Source organism: Ooceraea biroi, chromosome 1 (assembly GCF_003672135.1).
Source record: "Ooceraea biroi isolate clonal line C1 chromosome 1, Obir_v5.4, whole genome shotgun sequence".
Classification (NCBI taxonomy): domain Eukaryota; kingdom Metazoa; phylum Arthropoda; class Insecta; order Hymenoptera; family Formicidae; genus Ooceraea; species Ooceraea biroi.
This window is the reverse complement of record NC_039506.1, coordinates 17312620-17334975: the sequence shown is the minus strand read 5'-3', so window position 1 is coordinate 17334975 and position 22356 is coordinate 17312620. Positions and strand designations below refer to the sequence as shown.

The 22356-nt window shown below is 44.0% G+C and overlaps 2 protein-coding genes across 5 annotated transcripts in view; both read left to right on the top strand.

Moving 5' to 3' along the window:
* Positions 1 to 17543, top strand: part of LOC105274982 (Krueppel homolog 1) — an 80286-nt gene extending 62743 nt beyond the window's left edge. For 2 of the 4 annotated variants that reach the window (XM_026970134.1, XM_026970129.1), the window contains one exon: positions 84 to 17543. In XM_026970134.1, the coding sequence (XP_026825935.1) occupies positions 84 to 214 (131 nt within the window). In that variant the 3' untranslated portion in view covers positions 215 to 17543. The remainder of the gene's footprint in view (positions 1 to 83) is intronic. The other 2 variants (XM_026970132.1, XM_026970130.1) reach the window with 1 other exon arrangement.
* A 1828-nt stretch (positions 17544 to 19371) lies between these two features.
* On the top strand, positions 19372 to 21876 carry LOC105274980 (aminomethyltransferase, mitochondrial). The gene is made up of 5 exons (XM_011331511.2): positions 19372 to 19751; positions 19892 to 20232; positions 20296 to 20615; positions 20689 to 20771; positions 20968 to 21876. Exons 1-5 carry the CDS (start codon positions 19466 to 19468, stop codon positions 21303 to 21305), a joined length of 1368 nt encoding a protein of 455 aa, XP_011329813.1. The 5' UTR covers positions 19372 to 19465; the 3' UTR covers positions 21306 to 21876.
* Positions 21877 to 22356: the final 480 nt, after the last annotated feature.

The window sequence follows — 22356 nt, the reverse complement described above, 5'->3', positions numbered from 1 at the left end:
AGGCTGATAGAAGACAGATCGATACTGTATCTCGTTTCGCGGAGATTTCTAACAGGTCGTCGGTGCTCGGGGTTTTTTTTCAGGAGAAGCGCTGCGACTACAAGAGCAACGATTAGAACAGGCTCTCAGGCTGCACGGTGCAGCTGATCCGCGCGCCCTGAGCTTCACTCTGGCTCAGCACGTCGTCAATCAGCAGAGCAATCAGCAACCCTGAAAATTCAGTTACTACTGAGACGAGTGGACCCCTTGGGCGCCGGATCAGACGACCCTGCAGCAGAACGAGCGCATGAACCAGCAATCGCAATCGTCGGTGGAGCGCTCGCCGCCGTTACACGATTCGCAGCAACAACAGCAGCAGCAGGGTACGTCTTCCATCGGTCATCAGCAGCAGCAGCAGCCTGAAGACCGTGGCATCAAGAGGAAAGCCGACGAGATGATCGGTAACTCCGAAAACGTGTAAGAGCGATGACACGTCTGTCGCTGATAGCGCCGACGAATCGTCGCTATCTCGCTGGCGTGACTCGCCTCTAACGCCCAAGTGCGGTCACTAGAATTTCGCTCATTGTCTCAGCAGTACGAAAATGTCGACAAAACAGAAGGACTTGACAGGAGGGAGAGAATATCGGTGTCTTCCTATGCGGATAGAACCGACGATCGCCGGACCAGCCGGGAGCGGCCGGGAGATCCATTCTCCCGGTCGACGAACTCTCCGGATGGTACCGTGCCGGACGACGGGAGGAGAGTGAGAATACGTACATGTATAGCGATCCGTTGCACGGCTCGAGGCGGAGGAATCGCAGTGGCGACGATCGTCTCCCGCGATTTTTCGCGTCGTTGTTCCTACACCGGTCCTGGATCAAGGATCCGCCGAATGGTGCTCCCGTTCGGAACAGCTTGACTGCTCAGGTTCCTCAGGACACGTCGTCACTGCCCTGCCACCGCCTCGACTCCCGATACGTGCCATAATAACGAGAAGCTGCTAAAAACAATAAGCCATCCCGGATGTCTCGTCCTCGGGACGGGCGCCAGGGTGCAGCCCCCGAGGTACTATGATCTTTTAGTACAAGAGCCTTCTAGTGCGGCGCGCGACGGTACCGAGGATTCAACGGATGATCCTCGACCGTCCTGTAGCCCTGGCTCAACAAACCTAAACTATATATAAATATTATACATACATAGACAGACGTGTCTCTATCGAACCGCGTTTAGAGAGGTTTCACTCCCCTCAAAACTCAAGCCCTCTAATATTAAAAAGCTCCCGTAATGCTTAAGGCGAATCACACCACACACCCACGTACGCAGGCTCATCAAGAATGTACGCGTCGCGCGGTTGCGGCGAACGATCCACCATACGGCGTGGAGTCGTATCGCCCCGTTACACGGTTGTTAATTATATACGTACCGAAATCCCCTTCCCCGTGTGTGTGACAGACGGACGCAACCCAATCCGAACTGGACGTTCTCTCACCTGCGATCAACGTTTCGCGCGAACGACGACAAAACGACGTTGACATTTCGCGCACGAGAAACGAACGTCGGACGTAACTGCGTCGGGACAGATACGTATGCAGCAGACACACACGCAGGCATGCACATGCATACATACACATACAAATACGTACAGAGATACACATACACACGTGTACAATATGATCCACACATATAAGACTCATCAGCAGCACACTTATAAGGTGAAAATATAATGCGCGCAACTTGTGCTCGTCGGTAGCACGAAAACTATTAGCTCATAAGCGAACAAACAAAATATAGTTATTACAAACAGTTATATTATATATATTATATATACATACAGAGTATGAAGAGTATGACAGAGACAAAAAGAACGTGCGAAACCCATTCACACTTGCGCGTTTACGCCGAGAAAAGGAAAAATGCGGCAAGCGTGAAAGAGCGAGCATTTTTCGTGAGCAAAGCACGCGACGACGGAGAAGAGAGAAATAAAAAAACTAAATGCTAAATATTATATATATTATATATATAAATATTATAAATAATGAATATAGGGTCTATGAGACTAGGATAGTTAGGCGAAAGGGAAATACGAGCGAATGCGGAGCGCGCGCCCCCGTTTTACGCGATCACGAGCACTGTCGACGAGAGAATGTGACAGCACGGGACGAGAGAACGAACGAAGAGGAAATCAGTGTGCGAAAGCGCGGGAGAGCAAGAGAGGGAGAGAAAGAAAACGTACGAAAGAGTGATTTTTTACGAATGCACGACCTCGGGATCGGCGTAGATGCGCGGGCGCGCCATCGTGCGAATGGCCAGATCGAGTAAATGTGAATGCTTCGTGAGCATCAAGGAGGAGCGAATGCGAAGAACGAGAGTGAGATTTTAGAGTGGCGTGCTTCAGGTAATCTGAGGTCCTGTGATCGTTATAAGCGAAATATTTTTTTATTTCCGGGTAATATAATCTGAAACGCGTAAAACTCTTGCGTCGTTTTGAACTTTTACTTGCAATATACCGTTACGTTCTCGCAATACTTAGGATGAAGAAGAATAAGAAGAAGACGAATAGGAATAAAGAAGGTGGATGAACAAAAACGTAAATAAAAAAAACAAAGATACGAAGATGAGGATGACGAGGGAGAGGAAAAACACGAGATTAAAGTCCATAGGTTTGATCGTGGAGCGAACTTTTTGAGACTCGAGTCAGCCCTTGCCCTCCTAAAAGCATTCCTTTTTCGCGATGCCCCATCAATCCTGACCTCACCCGACTGAACTCCCCTTCGCCTTCGTCCGTACTTTCGATGGAGTTTATCTTTCGATGAGACTTAGACGAGATGAAACGAGACGCTGACTGTGAATGCATCGCAGAGAAAACGAGAGTTTGACGTTGGTTCGATTGGAAAAAATCATTTCTAGACATTGGAGAACGGAAATGCTTGGATCTCCCAAAGGACAAAATCGAAATCGACAAAGTTTGAGTAACGGAAAAACGAGAGGAAAACGAGCACCCCGGAATACCGGCCGAAACATATCGAAAAGATTCGACGTGCATTCACCTATGACACAATTCGATTTCTTCATTTCTTCGACTGCAATCGCGGATTGAGTGCGGAATTGAATGGTAGCGTGCTGAATTTGTTCACTCCTGGACATTAACGTCGATCGATCACGTTACTGTTATTTCTTTTCGGAGACTCTCGACGGGACTTTTCGTTCCTGACCGGTTTATTTTTCCAAACAATATCTCGGTTCCTTCGATCCTTACTTTCCATCCCGCTCTGTGCATTATCTTGTTTCCAAAATCTTCTAAATTCGGTCAAATAAAATTTCGCCTACGAAATAATCGGTAAAAGTCTTTTCTCTCGCTACGTTTGGCAATCGTACTTTTCGAGCTGCGAAAATTTTCCAGAGGAAATTGTGCATTCGCTTTCGCGACATGTCTCCGCGACATCTCCCTTTCATGTCCCTTTGTTCGCCAATTACGAAAGTAAAGCCTAACGTCGTCATCTTCGTTGAACGTAAAAGACACGCGCTGAGAAGCCGCCGAGTAGCCAGGCTTTTTGACCATCTGGGACGAGAGAAGAAAAGATCGCTAAAGGATTCATCGTCAAAGCTACATTTAACGATCGCATTCGCTTCGCGATCGGAACTCGACGGACATGCCCGTTATAGTATGTCTCGTTTCGAAAAATTGTCAAAAATTCGCGACTTTCTGGGGAAACGTTCTCGTCGTCATTGGGATCGATCGTCGCGCAGAGTCAGAATTCGGAAAATTTGGAAAATTTTTTTACGTTGGTCTACCGTGTTCTCGCGAGCAAAAACGGACGGGCCTCCTCGAGTTCCGGCGATCGCAACCGCGGGTCGATTCATTGATCGTTATTATTAAAGTTTTTGCGTTACAGGGCGTTTTTTCCTCGGATTAAGTAGTATGTAAATACACCTTGATATCACAAGCATAAACTGAGAATTTACTGGTAAACTTAAACGAACGTACATAATGCGAAATAGGGTTAGTTTCTATGTAAATACCTAAAGCTGGGCGAGTGCATACACCTCGTTCATGCAACCAACGATAATCGTTTCTTATCGAACCAGAGTTTCTGTTCGTTGTCGGTGCGTGTCCCCGATGATCGGCGAACGCTTTCGCGCTCTCCCGAACTCGCTGCCGCCCCACACTGACAATGAAGGGTGAATTTTACATCACTGAGGGTGGGTTGCGCGCGGGAGCGTTCGCTGTCTCTTGGACATCACCGATCGGGAAATTTTTTTTTTCTCGACACCAATACTCTGACACACTGATACACACAGACACACTCACACAGCATTGCGATGGATTGTACAGCTACGAGCTAGCAACACGTAATATCTAAAACAATCTTCGTACATTTCGGCGCCCATGCAACATCATAGAGACCGACTTTTCGGGAAATTTTCGTTAATAAACGATCGCGCCTTTTTTTCGGAGGATACAAAGGGTATCAGTCAGTATCAGGCGAAAGTTTCGAGTGTTGTGTGAAAGGTGCGAACGTGCTACACGAAATTTTGAATGAGAGAGCTCGGAGAAAGTTTGGAAGAGAGCAGGAATGCAAAATTGATAAATCTTTAGAATATCGTCAGTTGATGTCTGTGAGTTTGAAGCGGATGAACGATCTGGAACGAATGAGCAAAGCTTAGTTAGGCAAAACTGTTAGCACGTGTCGCGCGAAGCGACGGAATTGTCGTTGAAATTTGCTAATAACGGTTTCTCAAAGATGAAAATTTTATTTCGCGGTCTTTAATCGAGAGCGTCGGGAGGTATGGAGAACGGTGCACGAAACGGTAGTAAAAGCGCGAAAGTGAGCGGAAAAGGAAACGGAAGGATGGAAAAAGTGATCAGCGTTACTATTTACCATCATCTCACTATACCATCACAAAAATTTTAATAAAACAGCAACAACAACAATACAAAACACTACCACCACTACCACGTCGAGATCCTTCATGATGATCGCGATCATGAAACGATTGACAGACGACTGTTTTCGACCGGTGCATCCTGCCGTGCGCCGAGGGTTGCTTTTTTAACTAGTAAAGCGACTAGTAATGATCGACGGGACGGTTCGGAATCGTCCCGCGATCCATTAAAACACGTACCTCACGCGTAAAGGAAGAATTCCCGAGGCGCCGGCCCGTGCCCCGCGAACGTGTACCATAATTTTAAATTTAAAAACAAAAGGTAATGCAAAAGAAAGCACACACACACAAGCGCGTTAAACAATAGATCTAGTAGTGTATGTTCTGTAATCAAGCGAGAAGTAAGCGAGGATAAAGATAAAGAAAAAGTAATAATATAAAAAAATGCGGGTTGCACCCGCGGAAAAAGCACAAAAAAATAATTTACAAATATATTGATTTACATATGCCCGTAACTCGTAAGGGGGCCGGTGGCGCAAACGCGCCCGCGTGAGATTTTCGGGCCCCACGACGACGACGACGAAAGGGTGGAGACGGCGGGGCACACGCTCACAAAGGGCGTCCGCGAGTTTCGCGACGCAAAGAAACGTGCTCGCGGTCAAAGAGCAGTTAACGGAGAAAATGTGCGCGTGCAGCGCGAAAGAGAGACCGCGAGAGAGAGAGAGAGAGAAAGACCGCGAGCGATTGGGTCGTCCGTTTTCGTCGCGAAAGAGGCAGCGAGCCGCGCAAACACGAAAATGGCGATGGCGGTCCGGCAGCGACGAGATGCAGAGAGACAGAGGTTCACGCCTAACGACGGAAGAATCCAGGAAGGGAGGCCCCCCCGAGGCGTCACGGACGACCCGAAGATGCGTACCCGACCGTAGCCCCGTGGCTCGTGGAGATGCGACTAAAGGCTTAGTCGAGAAGGGGTCCACAGTATGATGACACGTATATACATATATATACGCAAAGGTATATGTATATGTATAAAAAGGGGAAAATCCACAGCGCGACGTCGCCTGCAAAATCGGCCCTATCCATAATCTTAATCTCTTTCATGTAAATTTGCTAAATGTTTAAATAATCTAAAAAGTGCCATAGCCCGGATGCGCTGGTGCATACTCCCAGCGCATACACACTTACAAATACGACTCGACCTTCACGAATAAAACGCAAAATCCGCGGTTCCGCGCACGTCTGAGGCGCGCGCGGCCGCGGTAGAATTGGTATCCTCGCCAAGGAACAAGTACAATGCACAACAGTGACAGAAACCAACGCAAACAGGAAAATACGCCACAAGAATGGCGCGCACCCCGCGTCGCGACGCGGGGATGCGTCCCAATGTTACACAATCTGAAAAGTTGCCCTGGTTCAGAGCGTGCAACCCCGCGCGCTCAAACGCTTCTCAATACACGAGCACGCGTGCTCACATACAGATTACAAGTTACAATACAATGTTACACTTCTGATACACTTGAAGCACACTTATCTACACTTAACCACACACGCTACGGATATGTAAAGCCAATTGATTTTGTAAATTGCCTAAAAAAGGATTTTTAAAAAGCTACGATTCGGCCCCGTGATAATATTATATTTTTGCGCTGAGATAACGCCGATCCGCCTCGGAAAAGCCGTGGATGGCCTGGATGGAGAAGGGAAGGCCCGCTTTCCAGACGGAGACGCGTCGTCTCGGACGCCCTCGAAAAAGCGTTGATCGGTTCTTCGCGGTACTTTGGAAAGAAAGGTAAATTTCGTGGATGACATAACAGCACACGCGTTTGTGCTCGTAGTACTATCGTATAACGTATAAATGCAGCAAAATTTCGCGGCCTTTGGCATACGTTTGGATGCAATACCGATGATGAACGGCTGCGTGCACGCCCGCGTGAGTACACGCGCGAGAATGCACGCTCGAAACGCGTCCCGGACTTGACACGAGAGTACCCGGATGTGACGTGTGGGCGGCTTCTTCGTCGGGCTATATCCCGACAGGTGGCAAGGTGCCAGAGAATTTCGTCAACGAAAAAGTGCAGTGCGAAAGGAGAAGAGAGAGATTTCGCACAAAGAGGAGTGGACGACAAAGATAAAGTGACGAGCCAAGTTTGAGACGAAATTCGTGACCCTTCGATCAAGAGAAAGAGAGGAGGGCACCTCTGATCGCCACCAGGAGACCCCTGTTCCACGAGACTCAATCAGAAAGGTGTAATAATCACATGAACACACACAACCAAGAGGAATGTGGCAGCGGCAATTGCATAAGGGCCGTTGTTCGAGTGCGGCTTTACAAGCAAAAACCGTGGTTTGTTTTTGATCGGGTTTTAATTTTTTAATGAAATAATCTCACGACGAATACATATGACGTACGATCGCACGTGCTCGCCCACTCGTCGCCGCGCCATGGTGCAAAGATAAGCGCAAGGTGCAGCGATACCCAAGGGGCAACGGCACGACGACGTATGCGCATATTATTCGTGACAGTGTGTATCGTAAGTGCGCAGCATATGATAAAACCGACAGTCTAGCAGTGCGAGCGCCTCGGCGGCATTCGCGTCTTCACGCGGTGACCCTGACCGAGCCTCCGTGATTAAAAACCGGAATAAGTTGTTTCAATGTCCACTATATAAATGAAAGAGCCATAGTTGTTAAGGCGGTGGGTTCCGGCGTTCGGCGGGTCGACCTGATTCACATCACGCGCTCGTTCTGGCCCCAGAGAGTGAACTTCGAGAGAGACGACGGCGGCGAGTCGACGGGGAAACGCATGGAGAGACGGAGACTTCAACGACCGCGAACCTTCGGTAGACTGGCAAAATTACATGGCTTCTGGCAGATCGAAACGATCGAGGTAGCCGGGACAATCCGATTCGGAATTCGGCGATCTGAACGCGCCCTTCGGCAAGCAAAATTTCACTCTCTTGTCTACACCCGCGCTGCGTTTTCAACGCCACGCGTGACTCCGATTCTTCCTGTCTCTTGCTGACAGGATGGCACCTGATACCAACAAAGGATGTGAGAATCAGATGCATTCAGCTGAGAATGCGAAGCGAGGGTGTGGACGTATATCCTGGCTACCAAGCGGGTGAGAAAGGAAAAGAGTGAGAAACAGGGAAACACCGGGAACGGAGATAATCCAGAGACTCTAAACCTTATGATCGATCGAAGTCGTGAAGAAGTAGCGACTGCCATGATCCAACTCCCAATAATCCACACCGACAATTGATAACGGTCGACAACGACGAGCGTGCGGACCCATCGCGCTGCTTCGTCGCGAACAGATTATGCGGACAACGACCGACCGATCGATCAATTCGATCGACTCGATTGTGCCGCGTGATCTCTGTGACGAGGCGATACTCTTTTCAAAATATTCTTCATACTTCCGTTCAGGAGAATGTGTTTCTTTCGACCCGAACCTGAGCAACCCCCCGCATGCGTGTCCGAGGTGAAAGGCCGAGTCCGTTATTCGACGTTTAATAAAATCAGTGATCGGAAATAATGGCGAAATTGAAAGGCGGATTAACTTGCGACAATCAAAAGAGAAAAGAAGCAGACGAAACATGAAAACGAGATGAATTAGTACATAGTCCGCTGAGTGGGTGCCTTCGTCAGGGTTTTCCGTTACAGTAAACAGACAGTTTTCAAGTATAACTCACAATTAGTAGTGCTATGGTAGAACAGTAATCACAGTGTACCGCAGTTAAACAGTTAAATAAGTAAGTATACGGGAAGCACGTGGTCTTTTTCAGTGTCTGCAGAATCTCGTCGTACACCACCTACCTAATCGGTTAGTGGCACGACCGGAAGTATACCGGATTCATTTCGTGCGCAACTTCCTACCCCTACCGGACTTCCATTCGATCCACCGTTTCGCAAGAGTTTCTCCCCTGACCTTCCCCAATTTTTTCGGCTCTGAGTGACTGGCATAGAAAGAAATTCGATCGAATTATCGAGAGAAAGCATCCTGAAAACAAAATTCAAAAAAACCCTTCAACCAAACCGGTCACTCGCAACTCCTCCTCCTCCTCCCGCGATTCAATCGACATTTAATGAATAAATATGATAATAAGTGTACTAAGTGTCTGTAGTTTAGCCAACGTGTACGTTGTATACTCTGATAGGCGCGAGTAAGCGAGCTGTAGGAGGCTGATAAAGCGCGAAAAGCGAAGAGAGATGGCAAAAGAGAAAGGAAGTAGAGAGACAGGTAGACGATTGCACGGTGGAGCCATATTTAACTAACTGATAACGATTAATTAATTACAGTAATCATTCAAGATGACTTAATTAACAGTTAACCGTACCGCATACACACATGCATAATTATTAATTACACGTATTCCAGTACATAAGTAAGGGCCAAGCGGTAGCGCCGCGCGTACCGCGCGCACCGCATCTATCCAATAAATAAATCGCGGAGGCACTCACTACGGAACTCAGCGAGCAAGGACTTTGGGACTCGGACGCGGATCGGAGGGTACCTGAACACGCGCGCCAGGATTCCAGAATTTCGAGAGTCGAAATTTACTCGCCGCGGAGAGTTCGCAGAGAAAGCGAACAGAGAAAAAGGAGAGACGGCCTGCAGGTCCGACAACTCGGAAAAGCCCGTCTGGTTTTCCCGACGTCGGATAGTGTCAGCCGTTCGGTTTCAGGTTCGCATCAGCAGACCGAGATCGTTCAGGCAACGCGTGTTCAGGTGTCCCGCACCCCATTACTTTATTGGTCTTTCAAGTGCAACGTTGAGTTACTTCACTTACAGCGTTGTTTTTCTACACAATACAAAATACCCTACCACCCGTCCCCACCGGCGAACCAGTTCACCTCATCACGCTCCCGCAGGAACAAAGCATCCCCCTCATACCCACCGCCCTCAACCACTCATCCCCCCCCCCCATACAGTGTTGTTTCACGTCCGTTCGCGATCAACTTGGTTGCGAGTCCAGCGGCGACTGCGCGCCGTTCCTTACGCGAAATTGAGATATTTGGCAATCCTGCTTTCCCTCGAAAAAGAAGAAAATATTTGAAAATCGTGAGACTCTTTTTCACATCTGCGGAAAAATGTTCTACGAAATTCTCAAAAATATTACAAAAGTCTCATCCGACTGGATGCAGTTTCTGGACAACGGAACGGAGCGCGCTTGACCTGGACTCCGAAAATAGCGAACGTTAAGTTACAGATTTCAGACTTTTACGTACAGTTAGTTACCGAGTAATACAGCGCAAGTTATCGTTAATTTTCGACGCGCAGCCTCGTTGCGACGAGGGCGATTTATGAAAGAGTGCAGCTCATCCGCATCGTGAGTTTCGCACCGAGGAGCGCGACGAGGATGCGCGTGCAGGTTTAATGGTATCGATTGAGTTTGGTCGAAGTCCCCTTTTGGGCAAACACACCGACGCACTTCCGGTCCCGCCGGCCAGCATCGTTCGACGGAAAAAAAGAAAGGAAAAAAAAGAGAGAAACGAGCTCGAGCCTCCGAAGAGATCGCGACAGAGAGGGAGCGATTCTCCGTTCGAAATTCAATTCTAGTCAAAAGAGGGTACAAAGCCGAGACGGGTGTCAACTCGGACAGGCGAAATCGGTACTTATTTAATTATTTAATGTGAGGAGAAGGGAAGGGGTGGAAAAATGGAAAGAGACACAGAGAGGAGAGAGAAAGAGAAAGAGGAGGCTCGAGAGGAAAATACCTTTCATGGGATTGCGCGAGCGCGCGTTCCACTCGGCGCGCAAAGATGAGATAAGGAGAGAAGCAGAGGAAATTGGCGAATAAAAATAGTAAGAAAATAAAAAAAACAAGAAAGAAAAGATAAGGTGCTGGCAAACGCAATCTGTGGAATCGGCGGGGTGGCGGGACCGTACACGAGGAAATATCCGCGTTGCTGACAAAACGTAGCCTCTTTTCGTTGTGTCAAACCGCCGGCCAGGATCCGGGCCGATCCTTGTATAAGCAAAAATGACAAATTTTCAAAAAGCAAAAAAAGATGAATGTACGGTGCGAATGGATCTTTCATGAAGCTTCGATTGTTGTTCCGTCGAGTTTTTCCTTTTGCATATAGATGCAATGCATATCCACCCTCACGCTTTTCCGGCGAGGCTGCGGGGCGGGATCTCGCACGTACATTTCGAACTAGAAAATCGGTTCTCGATCGGCGCGAGATACGCGAAAGGTTTTGGCGAGTGGGATAAAAAGGAAAATCGGAAACGTCGAGAACCCGTCAAGCGAGCCCCAGCCTTTCGATACCGCGGTTAACCTACTATTATTATGATTATCATTAGTTACTAATTATCATTAATATTATTATGTTGATTGCCACAGGGCAATTGGAGGCGTATTTTACAGAGAAACGAAAGGGAAGGGAGAAAGAGAGAGGGAGAGAGAAAGAGAAAGATCTAGCAAGCAATGCCTCGATTGGAAGTTCGCTCGGATCGTCGAAGCCATAATATGTTATAAACGTTTAATAATTCTTAAGTGAATCGACGAGAAGCGGTAGTAAGGCAAGAGAAGCCACGTTTCGAGATTCTCCTTTCTTTCTTTACCATTTTTATGGCTCCTTTGTTTGACTATACACGTATACACGAAACACACGTACATATAATTACGCTGGTTAAATATTATGTATGTTACTTAGCAGATAAAATATTTATGTGTACTAAAGTAGAAAAGAAACACACGATATATCCCCCTCGCGTTACGGAGAAATTAGAGTCTTTCCTTGTTCTATTATTATTGTAATTATTATTGAACAATTAGGCATCGAAATTTTATTGTTGTTAACGATCGTGCAAGATTGGTTTTTCATTATTTGTTTGTTATTTTTCTTTTTAGTTATGCGCGTGGTATTGCACGACTGAGAAAGGCGGAAATGACTTGATGACTTTTAATTGAGCTTTACACGCGTTTTCCTTTACGTTTAGATGTATCGAGTTCGACTCTCGCTTTCTTGATCTTTTGTTTTCTTTTTTTTTTATATATATTTGCACATTGCGCACGCGGATCGTGCGTGCATTGCGTAGGTGTTATTAAAATTTTACGTTCCTCCTTGTCCCGCCCCTTTTTTTACGTATACCAGTGCACTTTCCTCGTTCAGAAGGCGAAGAGTACGAGGATTAATTTCGATCTCATATTTTACGTATCCAACGTTGTCGCGGGAAATCAAACTCGTCCGAATCGACGAATCGCGCGGATTGAATTTTTATTTCTTCCACGATTACATACGTACTCTTCAATATCGTCTCTTCGCAACGTTTTCGTTCGCCGAGCCGCGGAATTACTATTAAAAGACCACGCTTATTACGTGACAATTATCTTCGGTCTCGCTATGAGAGAGTTCCTATTTAATGAGCAAAATAAAACGGTAATCGATGAGGAGGACGACGAGAGGAAGACTCGGGCTGAGAGAAAAGCGAGCGTGGCGGAAACGCGGCGTTCGGCGAGCGAGCTCGTCGTGTTACGTTTGCTAGTCAGAATTGGTTTAAAAACGATGAAGCAAGATAGGGATTTTTTTCTTACGATTAGTTACTGTCTAATTAATTAATCTATTAAGCGTAGCCATTTACGTTTAGTTGACGCGGCCCCACATTCGAGCTGCACTCGTCCTGAAGTTAAGTAGGTCAACGTATACACGTGCATGCACACGCGCGCAGATACAGAGGCACACGCACGCAAAATGGTATACAAACTACGGTTCATTAGTTACTATTCACATAGATTGAGTCGCCGATTTATGAAAATTAATTGCAGTCCGCCGGGACGTAGGTCACGTTAAATTTAAGTCGACATGTAACTCCATCCTTATTTTTGTTACTTGAATTTCCTCCTCTCACGCCTTTAGATGCATACAATCACGCAGGCTTTAGCCGCAACTACTTTACACGTAGCGTAGTGCCGACACTACCATCACTCCTATACTATTACACCTACTGCTACCGCTATCGCTAGAAAATGTTAGTACATCGCTATTATTACTATTATTATTATATTATGTTATATATTGTATGTTATTATTAACGTAATTATTAATTTTTATTAATATTATTACTATTATATTATTATTAGTATTATATGTTTTAGAGAGAACCCGTGTTGTAAACTGTTCTGTCTTCGTTCGCGTGTGGTTCATTAGTTAAATCGATGTGATAAATGTCTAGTTCTCTTTGTGCCGATTCGATTAGTTCCCTTCTTCACACGTTCTCTTTTTTTTATTTTTTAATTCATCTCTCGTGTGTGGTTCCTCGCGTCGAAATTTGCAACCGACGGCTTCTTTTGCGTGAGAGAAAAAGAAAGAGAGAGAGAGAGAGGCAGGATAATGTGTCGTATCTTTAAAATACGCTGACGATTGTCACATGGAGTTTAGGACACGTGCATTTATTAAATTTTATCGTTACCTACTATTACCTTGTCAATGAAATACCGGGTGTACGAGCGCGTAAGCAGGGGAGCATCTTCCTTTCTCATCGCTCATTTTATCGAAAAAATCTCGCATGTAAAGTTGACGCTTCGATGTAGAAAATGTAAAATGAATATATTTATTTGATTTTAAATAAATATATTTAAATTATATACAATTTATATGTAAATTGACATGTTGCATTAAGATCTCGGTAAGGAGCGCTTGTACACCCGGCAATATACGTTATTAGTTAATACTATTAGTTATTATCAGTTAATGCCACATTAGTACTATTATCACTATTATTAGTTATCGCTATCGACTCTTGATGCGACCCTTATTGTCGATCGGCGAGCGAGATAACTATTTCGATTGCCCCTCGTCTCGAGCGTGCTTGAGCTTGTAGTTGATACTGTCGCTACTGTATTCTTTATTGCGTTAATATTAATTAATTTTATCAAACCTTAGACAATATCAAGATATCTGAAAAGTCTCACCGTTGAACAACGTATGATTTTTATTTCTGTTTATGCGGTTATAACTTTTATAACAAAAAAAATAAAGAATTATTAGATATTAATCGTGAGAGACATTGTTGCATCGAAATCATTCGAAATTCTCTTATCGGCAAATTGTTGTTCGACAGCGCAAACCACGAAGCTAACCGACCGAGACGGGGAAAGGTGTACGCGATTTGAGATATTTCGATGGAGGGTTAGTGTTCAAAAAGCGCGATGACCAGCAAAAGGGAATAGATTGCACGACCGGAACATCGAGAAGAAGGATCCTTCTTCTCTCTAATCGTTTCCGATCGTGGAACTGTTCCGGCTGCAACTAGAGAAGCTATGATGGGATCCTCAAAGCGCCCACGCATGTCGCGAGCTACGTACATACAATTTCCAGTTTCGAGAAAGTGAATGACGCGCGATAAAGAAAATGTAAAAGCAAAAAAGTTATCTTAAAGCAAGCACTATGTAGTAGTGAGAAAGAAAGAGAGTGAGAGAGCAAGCAAGGAGGAAGCATGTCATACGATTATAATTGCATCAGTCTCTTTCGGTTACGAGCGAGTTCCGCATTGTGTAGGATGTCTAATTGATGATTACGATATGGAGATCATATATACGAAATGAGGACGAGGATGGTCGATGATTGCGACTAACGGTCGAAGAGCAAGACCCAAATTGAAAAAATCGCGAGAGCCTTTTTGCACGAAAAAAAAAAAAAGTAAAACGCATCGCAGGCGCGTGATGCGTATCTCTAGGAACGTTCTTTCTGTTGTTGTTAATGATGATGATAATGATAAATATGTCGATTAAAAGAAGAGATGCTTCTGTGCGACGGAAGGCACTCCGGACACGCGTGGAAGGAAAATTCGAAATTCGAAACCCAGTCTTTTCTCTACCACGTACGTGACGATCCGATTCCATCTCGCGTACGTGGGCAGTGTTCGATGAGAATCCAAAAAGAAAACCTAGCGATCGTATCGATAGCTACTGGAATCAATTTTTCTGGACGATCAGTCGACCGTCAATTATCTTCCTGAATGTAGCAACGGTGAATGAATGCGATCGCAGGCTGAACAGGATGGTGAGAATTTCCACTTACTGACTCCTCTGGATTCGAGGAGCGATTATTCTCACGATCGTAATTCCAACATTAATCTTCGCTAATCCTGCGATTCCATTTGTCCAATGCGTTGCTGTAATCCTTAGCCGAAAAAGATGCTCAATTCTCTTAAATCAATCAATCATACTGTCATATTCCGTATCTAGGACGCTCGAAAGTTGTACTTAATTTACACGTTGCAAAATTTGTTACGCGAAAAAGAAAATACGCCGCGGTGTCTCGTCGAAATCCTTTCCGATATATTTCAAAATGGCATTATCGACAAAAAATAGCTGTTTCGACTGCAAATATTTGTTTAAGGAACTTCTCAAATTTTCACGTTCGATGCACATTATTCACCTCATGGGGAAAGCGTCTCGACGAAACGCCGCGATTCTCTCGATCAAACATATCAAAATACAAAGGCTCCCACGTTGGAACGTTACTGCGACATTGCTTTCGTAACATTAGATTGTAAGCGATAAATCCGAAAGGAACACGCGTCTATGCTCGAAACGCAACGCGTTCCGCGCGTAGACGCCATTGAACACTGCACGATCGATGACCGCGAGAAAGAATGAATAATCAACGCGAGATCGAGGAAAAGACTCGATCCTTGAAACATCTTTTAGGCTTAACGATCGAGGATTAAGAGTTCGTTAGATGTTAATGTCTACGGAGCGGGTCGGCTTCGCGTCTTCGTAGACGTGATCTTCGTGCAAAAATAGTTTCGCAAAATTCCAAATTCTCTCGAAAGATCCCAGTAGAGAAAATTCAAACGAGATCTGATCCGTGAAACAACGACTTTGATAAAAGTAGAAAAAAGATGAAGTTTATATGGCAAGAGAATCGAAAAAAAGGATTCGAACCGAGGAGATCACTTTGAGAAGATTGCGAGATCGATTCGCGGGCGTGTAGATCGAAGATAGGCGAAAGGAGAAAAGAAGTTTATAAGCGAGAATAAATTCTTTGTGCCTCACGACTTCCGGCTGGACGACCTTTCGCGCGACTACGATACTCGTGATTAACGCCCCGGATCGTTGGACGGGAGACGAATGGAGGAATTCGTGTCACGGTTAAATTGTAAATACGCGGAAATTACGTGAGATGCTCCCGATCGCGAAATTCGTTCCTTCGTAAGCGCAAAACGGAAGCTCGTCGATTCCGGAAGCACGCGATCGGCCAGCCTAAATTTAAGGTCTTTTTTAGAAATTAGCGGCGGAAAGGCAGATATATATCGCGAGGGCGACTATCGCTGCAATTTTGTGAATGAGAGAGCAAAGGTTTGACTGCGAGCGAAATAAATTGCGAGACAGGATGATCTATTGAGAGAATGCACAAGCAAGAATGCACCTGTTGGCGAGAATTTGTGCATCGAGAGAACGACAACGAGTGAATGATAAAGAAAGAGAAAGAGTGAAAGAGCAAGAGATGTTGCAAGTGCGAGAAAATGGGATGTGCATGTGAGATGGGAGAATAAACAAAATTTTACTACCAAGTGGACTAGAATCGCAACCGATGGGCATTATTAAGCGAAAATAAAATTTTCGGAACGTTTTTTCGACGAAGAAAAGCGTCCAAAATTGTACCTATTTTCATTTTATAAATTATATATATATATATGTATATGTATATGTATATGTATAGATATACGACGACCTAAACGATTATTATTGCAAGATGTAATTGCAAAAGAGAGAGAGTGAGCGTGAGAAAAAGGAAGACAGCAAGCGTGAAAGAGAACGTGCGAGAGAGCAAAGTAGTAGGAAGATGAAAAATAAGAAATTATTGTATCTATATTCGGAAAAATGATCGATGATGTATTCGAATCGTGATTATTATTATTATATATTATGATTATTGTGTATAGTTAAGGCGAAAATGGAATTTTAGACGAAATTATCGAACTCGAGGTATACATATAGAGAATGTAAGTAAGAGAGAGCGCAAAATAGTGCGAAAGTGGATGTGAGAAAGCATGCGAGAAAGACAGAGAGAACGAGAGCAAGAGAGAGAGAGAGAATTTCTCGATGGTGATTGCACATTGCATGTCGACAGGCAACAAAACAGAATTCCCCCTCCCCTCCAGTAAAGTCAATAGAAAAATCAAGTCACGGCCAAATGCAAGATGCAGGAGCAAAACGTTTCGAGATCGTGAACCTTTCCGGGTAATTATGCAAAATTGAAAAAGAAAACGGACTAAAACGGGCGACTTTTTTCCATTTTTCGAAATCGCGGTTCTTCCGAGGCAAAAATAGAAAGAAAGAGAGTGAGAGTGATTCTCGTTTCCTTTGTACCAGGACCAAAAGAAAGCAAATAGCCGAATATATATCTATATATATAAAAATATACATATATGTATGTATGTGTATGCATGTATATACGCATTCCGTATGTACGTACATACACGAATCAACACACGCAACGCGTACGAGACGTGCAAGCGCATCATCCCCCGGCGCGACGATCCTGCCGGATTGACACGCGATCGAGCGACTTTCGGACAACCAGAACGAGTGCCTCGGGTCCGATTCCAGATGCGGACGGGCCCAGATTTGGGAAAATTTCTTGCCGGCAGATCGACACGCTCGGGGATTCGGAGCGGAGAGGAAGAGAGAGGCGGCAGGAGGCAAAAGTAGCTCGGGCAGCAATAGTTACAGATTGAAACAAAAGTAAAAAGCAGGTTGATTGAATTCGATGTCGGAACAGCGGAAACAAAAATCGCGTGAACACGAGGCAACACGTAGTTATATACTTTCTCTATCGCGCACAGATCGCAATTTCAGTTCACCCCTCGCGATCGTAGACCGATCGTTTATTAGATTTTTCGATGCTCACGGTATCGCGACGCCCGTGTTCCTCGATCGGGAACGAGTTTTTCCTTTTCTTTTCCTTTTTTTTGTTTGCGGTGCACGATGATCACACCGCTCGATGAAACATCGCGAAACGATCGGAAGAAAAGAAAAAGAACGAATTTGCCATCGATCATCGGACCCGCGTCGTCGCCGATGCCTACTTTTTTCACCGCGATGTATATATCCATTTTTTCTCACCAATATTGCATTCCCTTCCCCCCGCAATCCCCCTCGTCTGATTACGGTAAATCCTTACGTGCGGTACAAATCCCGCGGATATATCCCGTTTCCACCCTGACCACTCCACCGTCACCGAACCCCCCCCCCCTCACACAACTAACCCGTCCTCTCCCCAGTCCCTTCACTACTAAACCGATTTACTAGTGTGAGTGAATGTGTCAACACGTGCAAGGATTTAAAAAGGAAAAAAGAAGTCTAGCGAATTTCATGGAGGAAAGGTGGAAAAAAATGAGGAAAGCGTCGAGCAAAATACGATCGTGAGGATTGATTAAAAGAGAATAACCGGGAAAATGTACACACACACACATTTCGTCGGACCGTGTAGGGACATTTTGCATCAATTGTGTAAGACACGAGACAGAGGGAGAAAGTGTGCGTGTGTGTGAGAGAAAAGGGGAGATAAAAAGCGAAAAAAATTAAATAAAAGAGGAAGCGAAGTCGAGTGAGAATGCGCGTGTGGAAGATGCGAGAGCGAGAGGTAGAAGAGATCCTAAAGAGAGCGAGCGAGAAGATAAAAAACGGCGGAAGCTAAAAAACAAAATGTACGAGCGAACATTGATACTATCTTCGTTTTTTAAGATCGTTTTTCCGTTCAACACGCTACTGTATGAATATTGACATATGTCATTGAATTATTACCGACGACGATGAAGTATCATTATTATTATTATTACGAAACTATTATTATTACAATGATAAATGATTATTATTATTACTACCATTTATTATTGTCATTATTATCACAATTTATTATTGCGATGATGACCATGATTATTATTATTATTAATATTATTATTATTATTACGTGGTACAATAAAAATTTAATAAGCAATCCAAGTCTCGTGACTGTTATCCAGCTTCCCATAACCATCGTACCACACAGTTTCCTTATCTATCGTAACACTTTCGTACTATGACCCCTCTTACGTATGTAAAGATAAGTGATAACTGTCTGTCCACAACAGAAGAAAATAAAGTTATCGTAAGGCGGAACGATATCAAGTCTCTATTTAGTTCGCAGGGACGTTTTGCTCGCGCCATTTTCATCTGCCCAATAAATCATGCATGATAAACCGTGTAATCTCACCGCTCTCTCTTTCTATTGGCTAATTATAAAGTACACAATCGCAATGGCGAAACAAAGATTAAATTCAACAAAAAAATGTCTGAGAAATTATAATGATGATTAATAATATTTTAAAAGGCCGACCGATGTTCTCGATAATTATGTTTCTCCGGTAAAAGTTCTTTCGAATTTTTGCGCAAAATGAGTTTTACGATAATTGCAAGGGACTGAAAATATGATCTATTGTATCTACTAGGCTTTTGAGTCTAATGATTCTAACTCGTATGATCGATACATCCGAGTCTGTGAAGACAAACATCATGCAGGGTCATCAACAGCCTTAGCGGAGCACTCTGCCGTTGAATCAAGTTAGTCAAGTAGTTGGCCGAAAGCACTAGAAGGAAGAGGCATCATGCTTCGTTTTGGCGCTCGTGGCAGATTCGTTATCTGTGACAATCTCGAGAAATGCTTGGACGCTTTGGGAGGCGTGCGTGATACCTGCAGTATAGTCAAGGCGTCAAGGATCAGGGAAAAACGCGTTGGTGGTTCAACGTCGCGTTCGAATTGTTTGATCGATTTCTTAGCACCTCGTGCGGCCACCAAGACGATTCAGAAGGAAAATTGCCGGCAATCATCGACGTCAGCCGTCAACGAAACTCAGAGGACATGTCTTTACGATTTTCACGTGGAGAAACAAGGTGAGTCGCAGTTTGAGTGAATTGCTAGTATATCGAATAATCAGTCGTGTCACAGAATTATATTTTAAATATCTACACGATCTGTCAGAGGAATAATGGGAGTGAAACTGTATATCTCACTGGATTTTACGAATGTTTAGGGAAGATTGTCAATTTTGCCGGATGGTTGTTGCCGGTGCAATATCGAGAGACAATCGCTGTGTCACATCTGCACACGAGATCGTTGGCATCGCTCTTCGACGTCAGTCATATGTTGCAGACACGCGTCTCCGGTAAGGACGCTGGGGAATTTTTGGAATCGCTAACCACGTGCGATCTGATAAATTTAAACAAAGGTGCCGCGACTCTGACGGTCTTTACTAACGATAATGGAGGAATTCTCGACGATCTCATCATCACCAAAGACGACGAAAACAGATACTTTGTCGTGTCTAACGCGGGCAGACGGGATGAAGACGTTCAGCTTCTTTTGGAGCGTCAGGTAAAAACAACTTTTAGCAATTTAAAAATTTATTTAATGCAACTAATATCTTTCGATTCTCAGGAAGACTTTAAAAAGCTTGGCAAAAATGTGTTTGTTGACTTTCTGAATCCTCTACAACATGGTCTAGTAGCTCTTCAAGGTCCAACAGCAGCGAAAGTCCTTCAGTCATTAGTTAAAATCGATCTTTCTAAGCTAAAATTTATGAATAGCGTGAAAACCGAGGTGGCAGACAGCCTTGTGAGAGTTTCGCGATGTGGATACACCGGAGAGGACGGTTTTGAGATCTCGGTGCCTGCGAAAGACGCGGTTAATCTAGTCGAAAGGATCCTGGAGATCCCTGACATAAAACTGGCCGGTTTAGGAGCCAGAGATAGTTTGAGGTACGTAAACGAACATGAATCATATTTTATACTCGTCTCCACTATTTTTTTTAATTTTCACGAATCTTTGCAGATTGGAGGCTGGACTGTGCCTCTACGGCCATGACATTAACGAGGAAACCACACCAGTCGAAGCTGCCCTTACGTGGCTAGTAGGTCAGTGGCAAAGGTCATTAATGAATCTCTAAACGCGATAGATATTCTCATGTAACCATTTTTAAATGGAAAATTTCTTTTTCGTCTATATTCGCACTTGTTCTTGTCACGCGAGACACGAATTATCGCAATTTTGCTCGTGCTTTATAACTTTAAAATTTACATCAATTTATCTTTTTCTTTCTCTCTTTCGTAGCGAAACGGCGAAGGGCCGAGGCCAATTTCCCAGGTGCACAGAGAATACTGTCGCAGATTAAGACCGGTGCCAAGAAGAAACGTGTCGGGCTCTTACTAGGTCAAGGACCACCTGCCAGGGAAGGCGCACCCATATTGACGCCGGAAGGCGAGCGAGTGGGCAGCGTCACTTCCGGTGGACCAAGTCCGACCTTGGGCCGGCCGATCGCCATGGGATACATGCCGCCGGATTTGGCACAGTTCGGTGGAGGAGTATTGGTCGAGGTACGAGGAAAGACCTACAAGGCTACCGTGACAAAGATGCCCTTTGTGAAGGCGAATTATTACACCGCGAAGTAACGCATTGATCGACGACCATGACCACGACCACGACCACATCAATCAGGAATGACGACGAACACTAATCAACTATAAATAAAATCGCGATACTAAAAACGATTAACTAGTAATGACCAGCTGTTTATACATTCGCCGAGTGCGTGAACAATTTGCTAATAGGTTCTCATAGATTAGACAGTTTTTAAATTGCTAAAAATGTGTCGCAAATATAAAGTGTTTTGAATTGATAAGCGAATCAGGCTAGCGAATTTGTGTTATATTTTAATCAGTTGATATAATTCTCTAAATAAAATTTCCTGTTAACTTTCTATACAAAAGTAAAAGCATAACCACTGACATCATAATATTCTTACGTCAATGAGCATAACAACAGACAAACAAAAATTAGAAGGAAAATGCTGTCATATTTTATATATTCAGAACTTACAATATTGAAGATGGAGTGAAAGAAGAAAAACCTATCTGAACAAGGCACCTCACTTTACAATGTATGCACTCTAGTGCATTGAGTTCATTTTTTGTATAATATCAGTATGTAAAATATAACGTGAGATTATAATTTTTATGAAAATTTTATAAAATAAAAGTTATATCGGTAAATATAATATATCGATAAACTTTACAAATATGTCAATGTTGTGCATTCTTGAAAATCATCATCTATTGCAACTGATTCATCTATATCAATGTAAATAATATTCTTTATATCATATTATTAATTGATAATTAAATCAAATTGCATGTTCCGAATGTTATTAAAAAGCACAGTGCATACGAAGAGATAGAAGCCTTTCTCGAACACGTTAATTTAATTAAGTTTTGTAAGGGTTTGAATTCATAAATACTCAATATCCAATCACAAATATTTCAGTAGCTTTCATTAATTATTAATCATACTTTAGCAATCATATTTCTATAATCCAATGCAATAAAAATGTGAATAAGACTTGAGTAACCATAAAATTAACTAACTAAAATTAATTTTACATTGCACTATAATTTAAGTATAATTATTAATTAAATATAATTCGTAAAGGAATATGATTGCGAA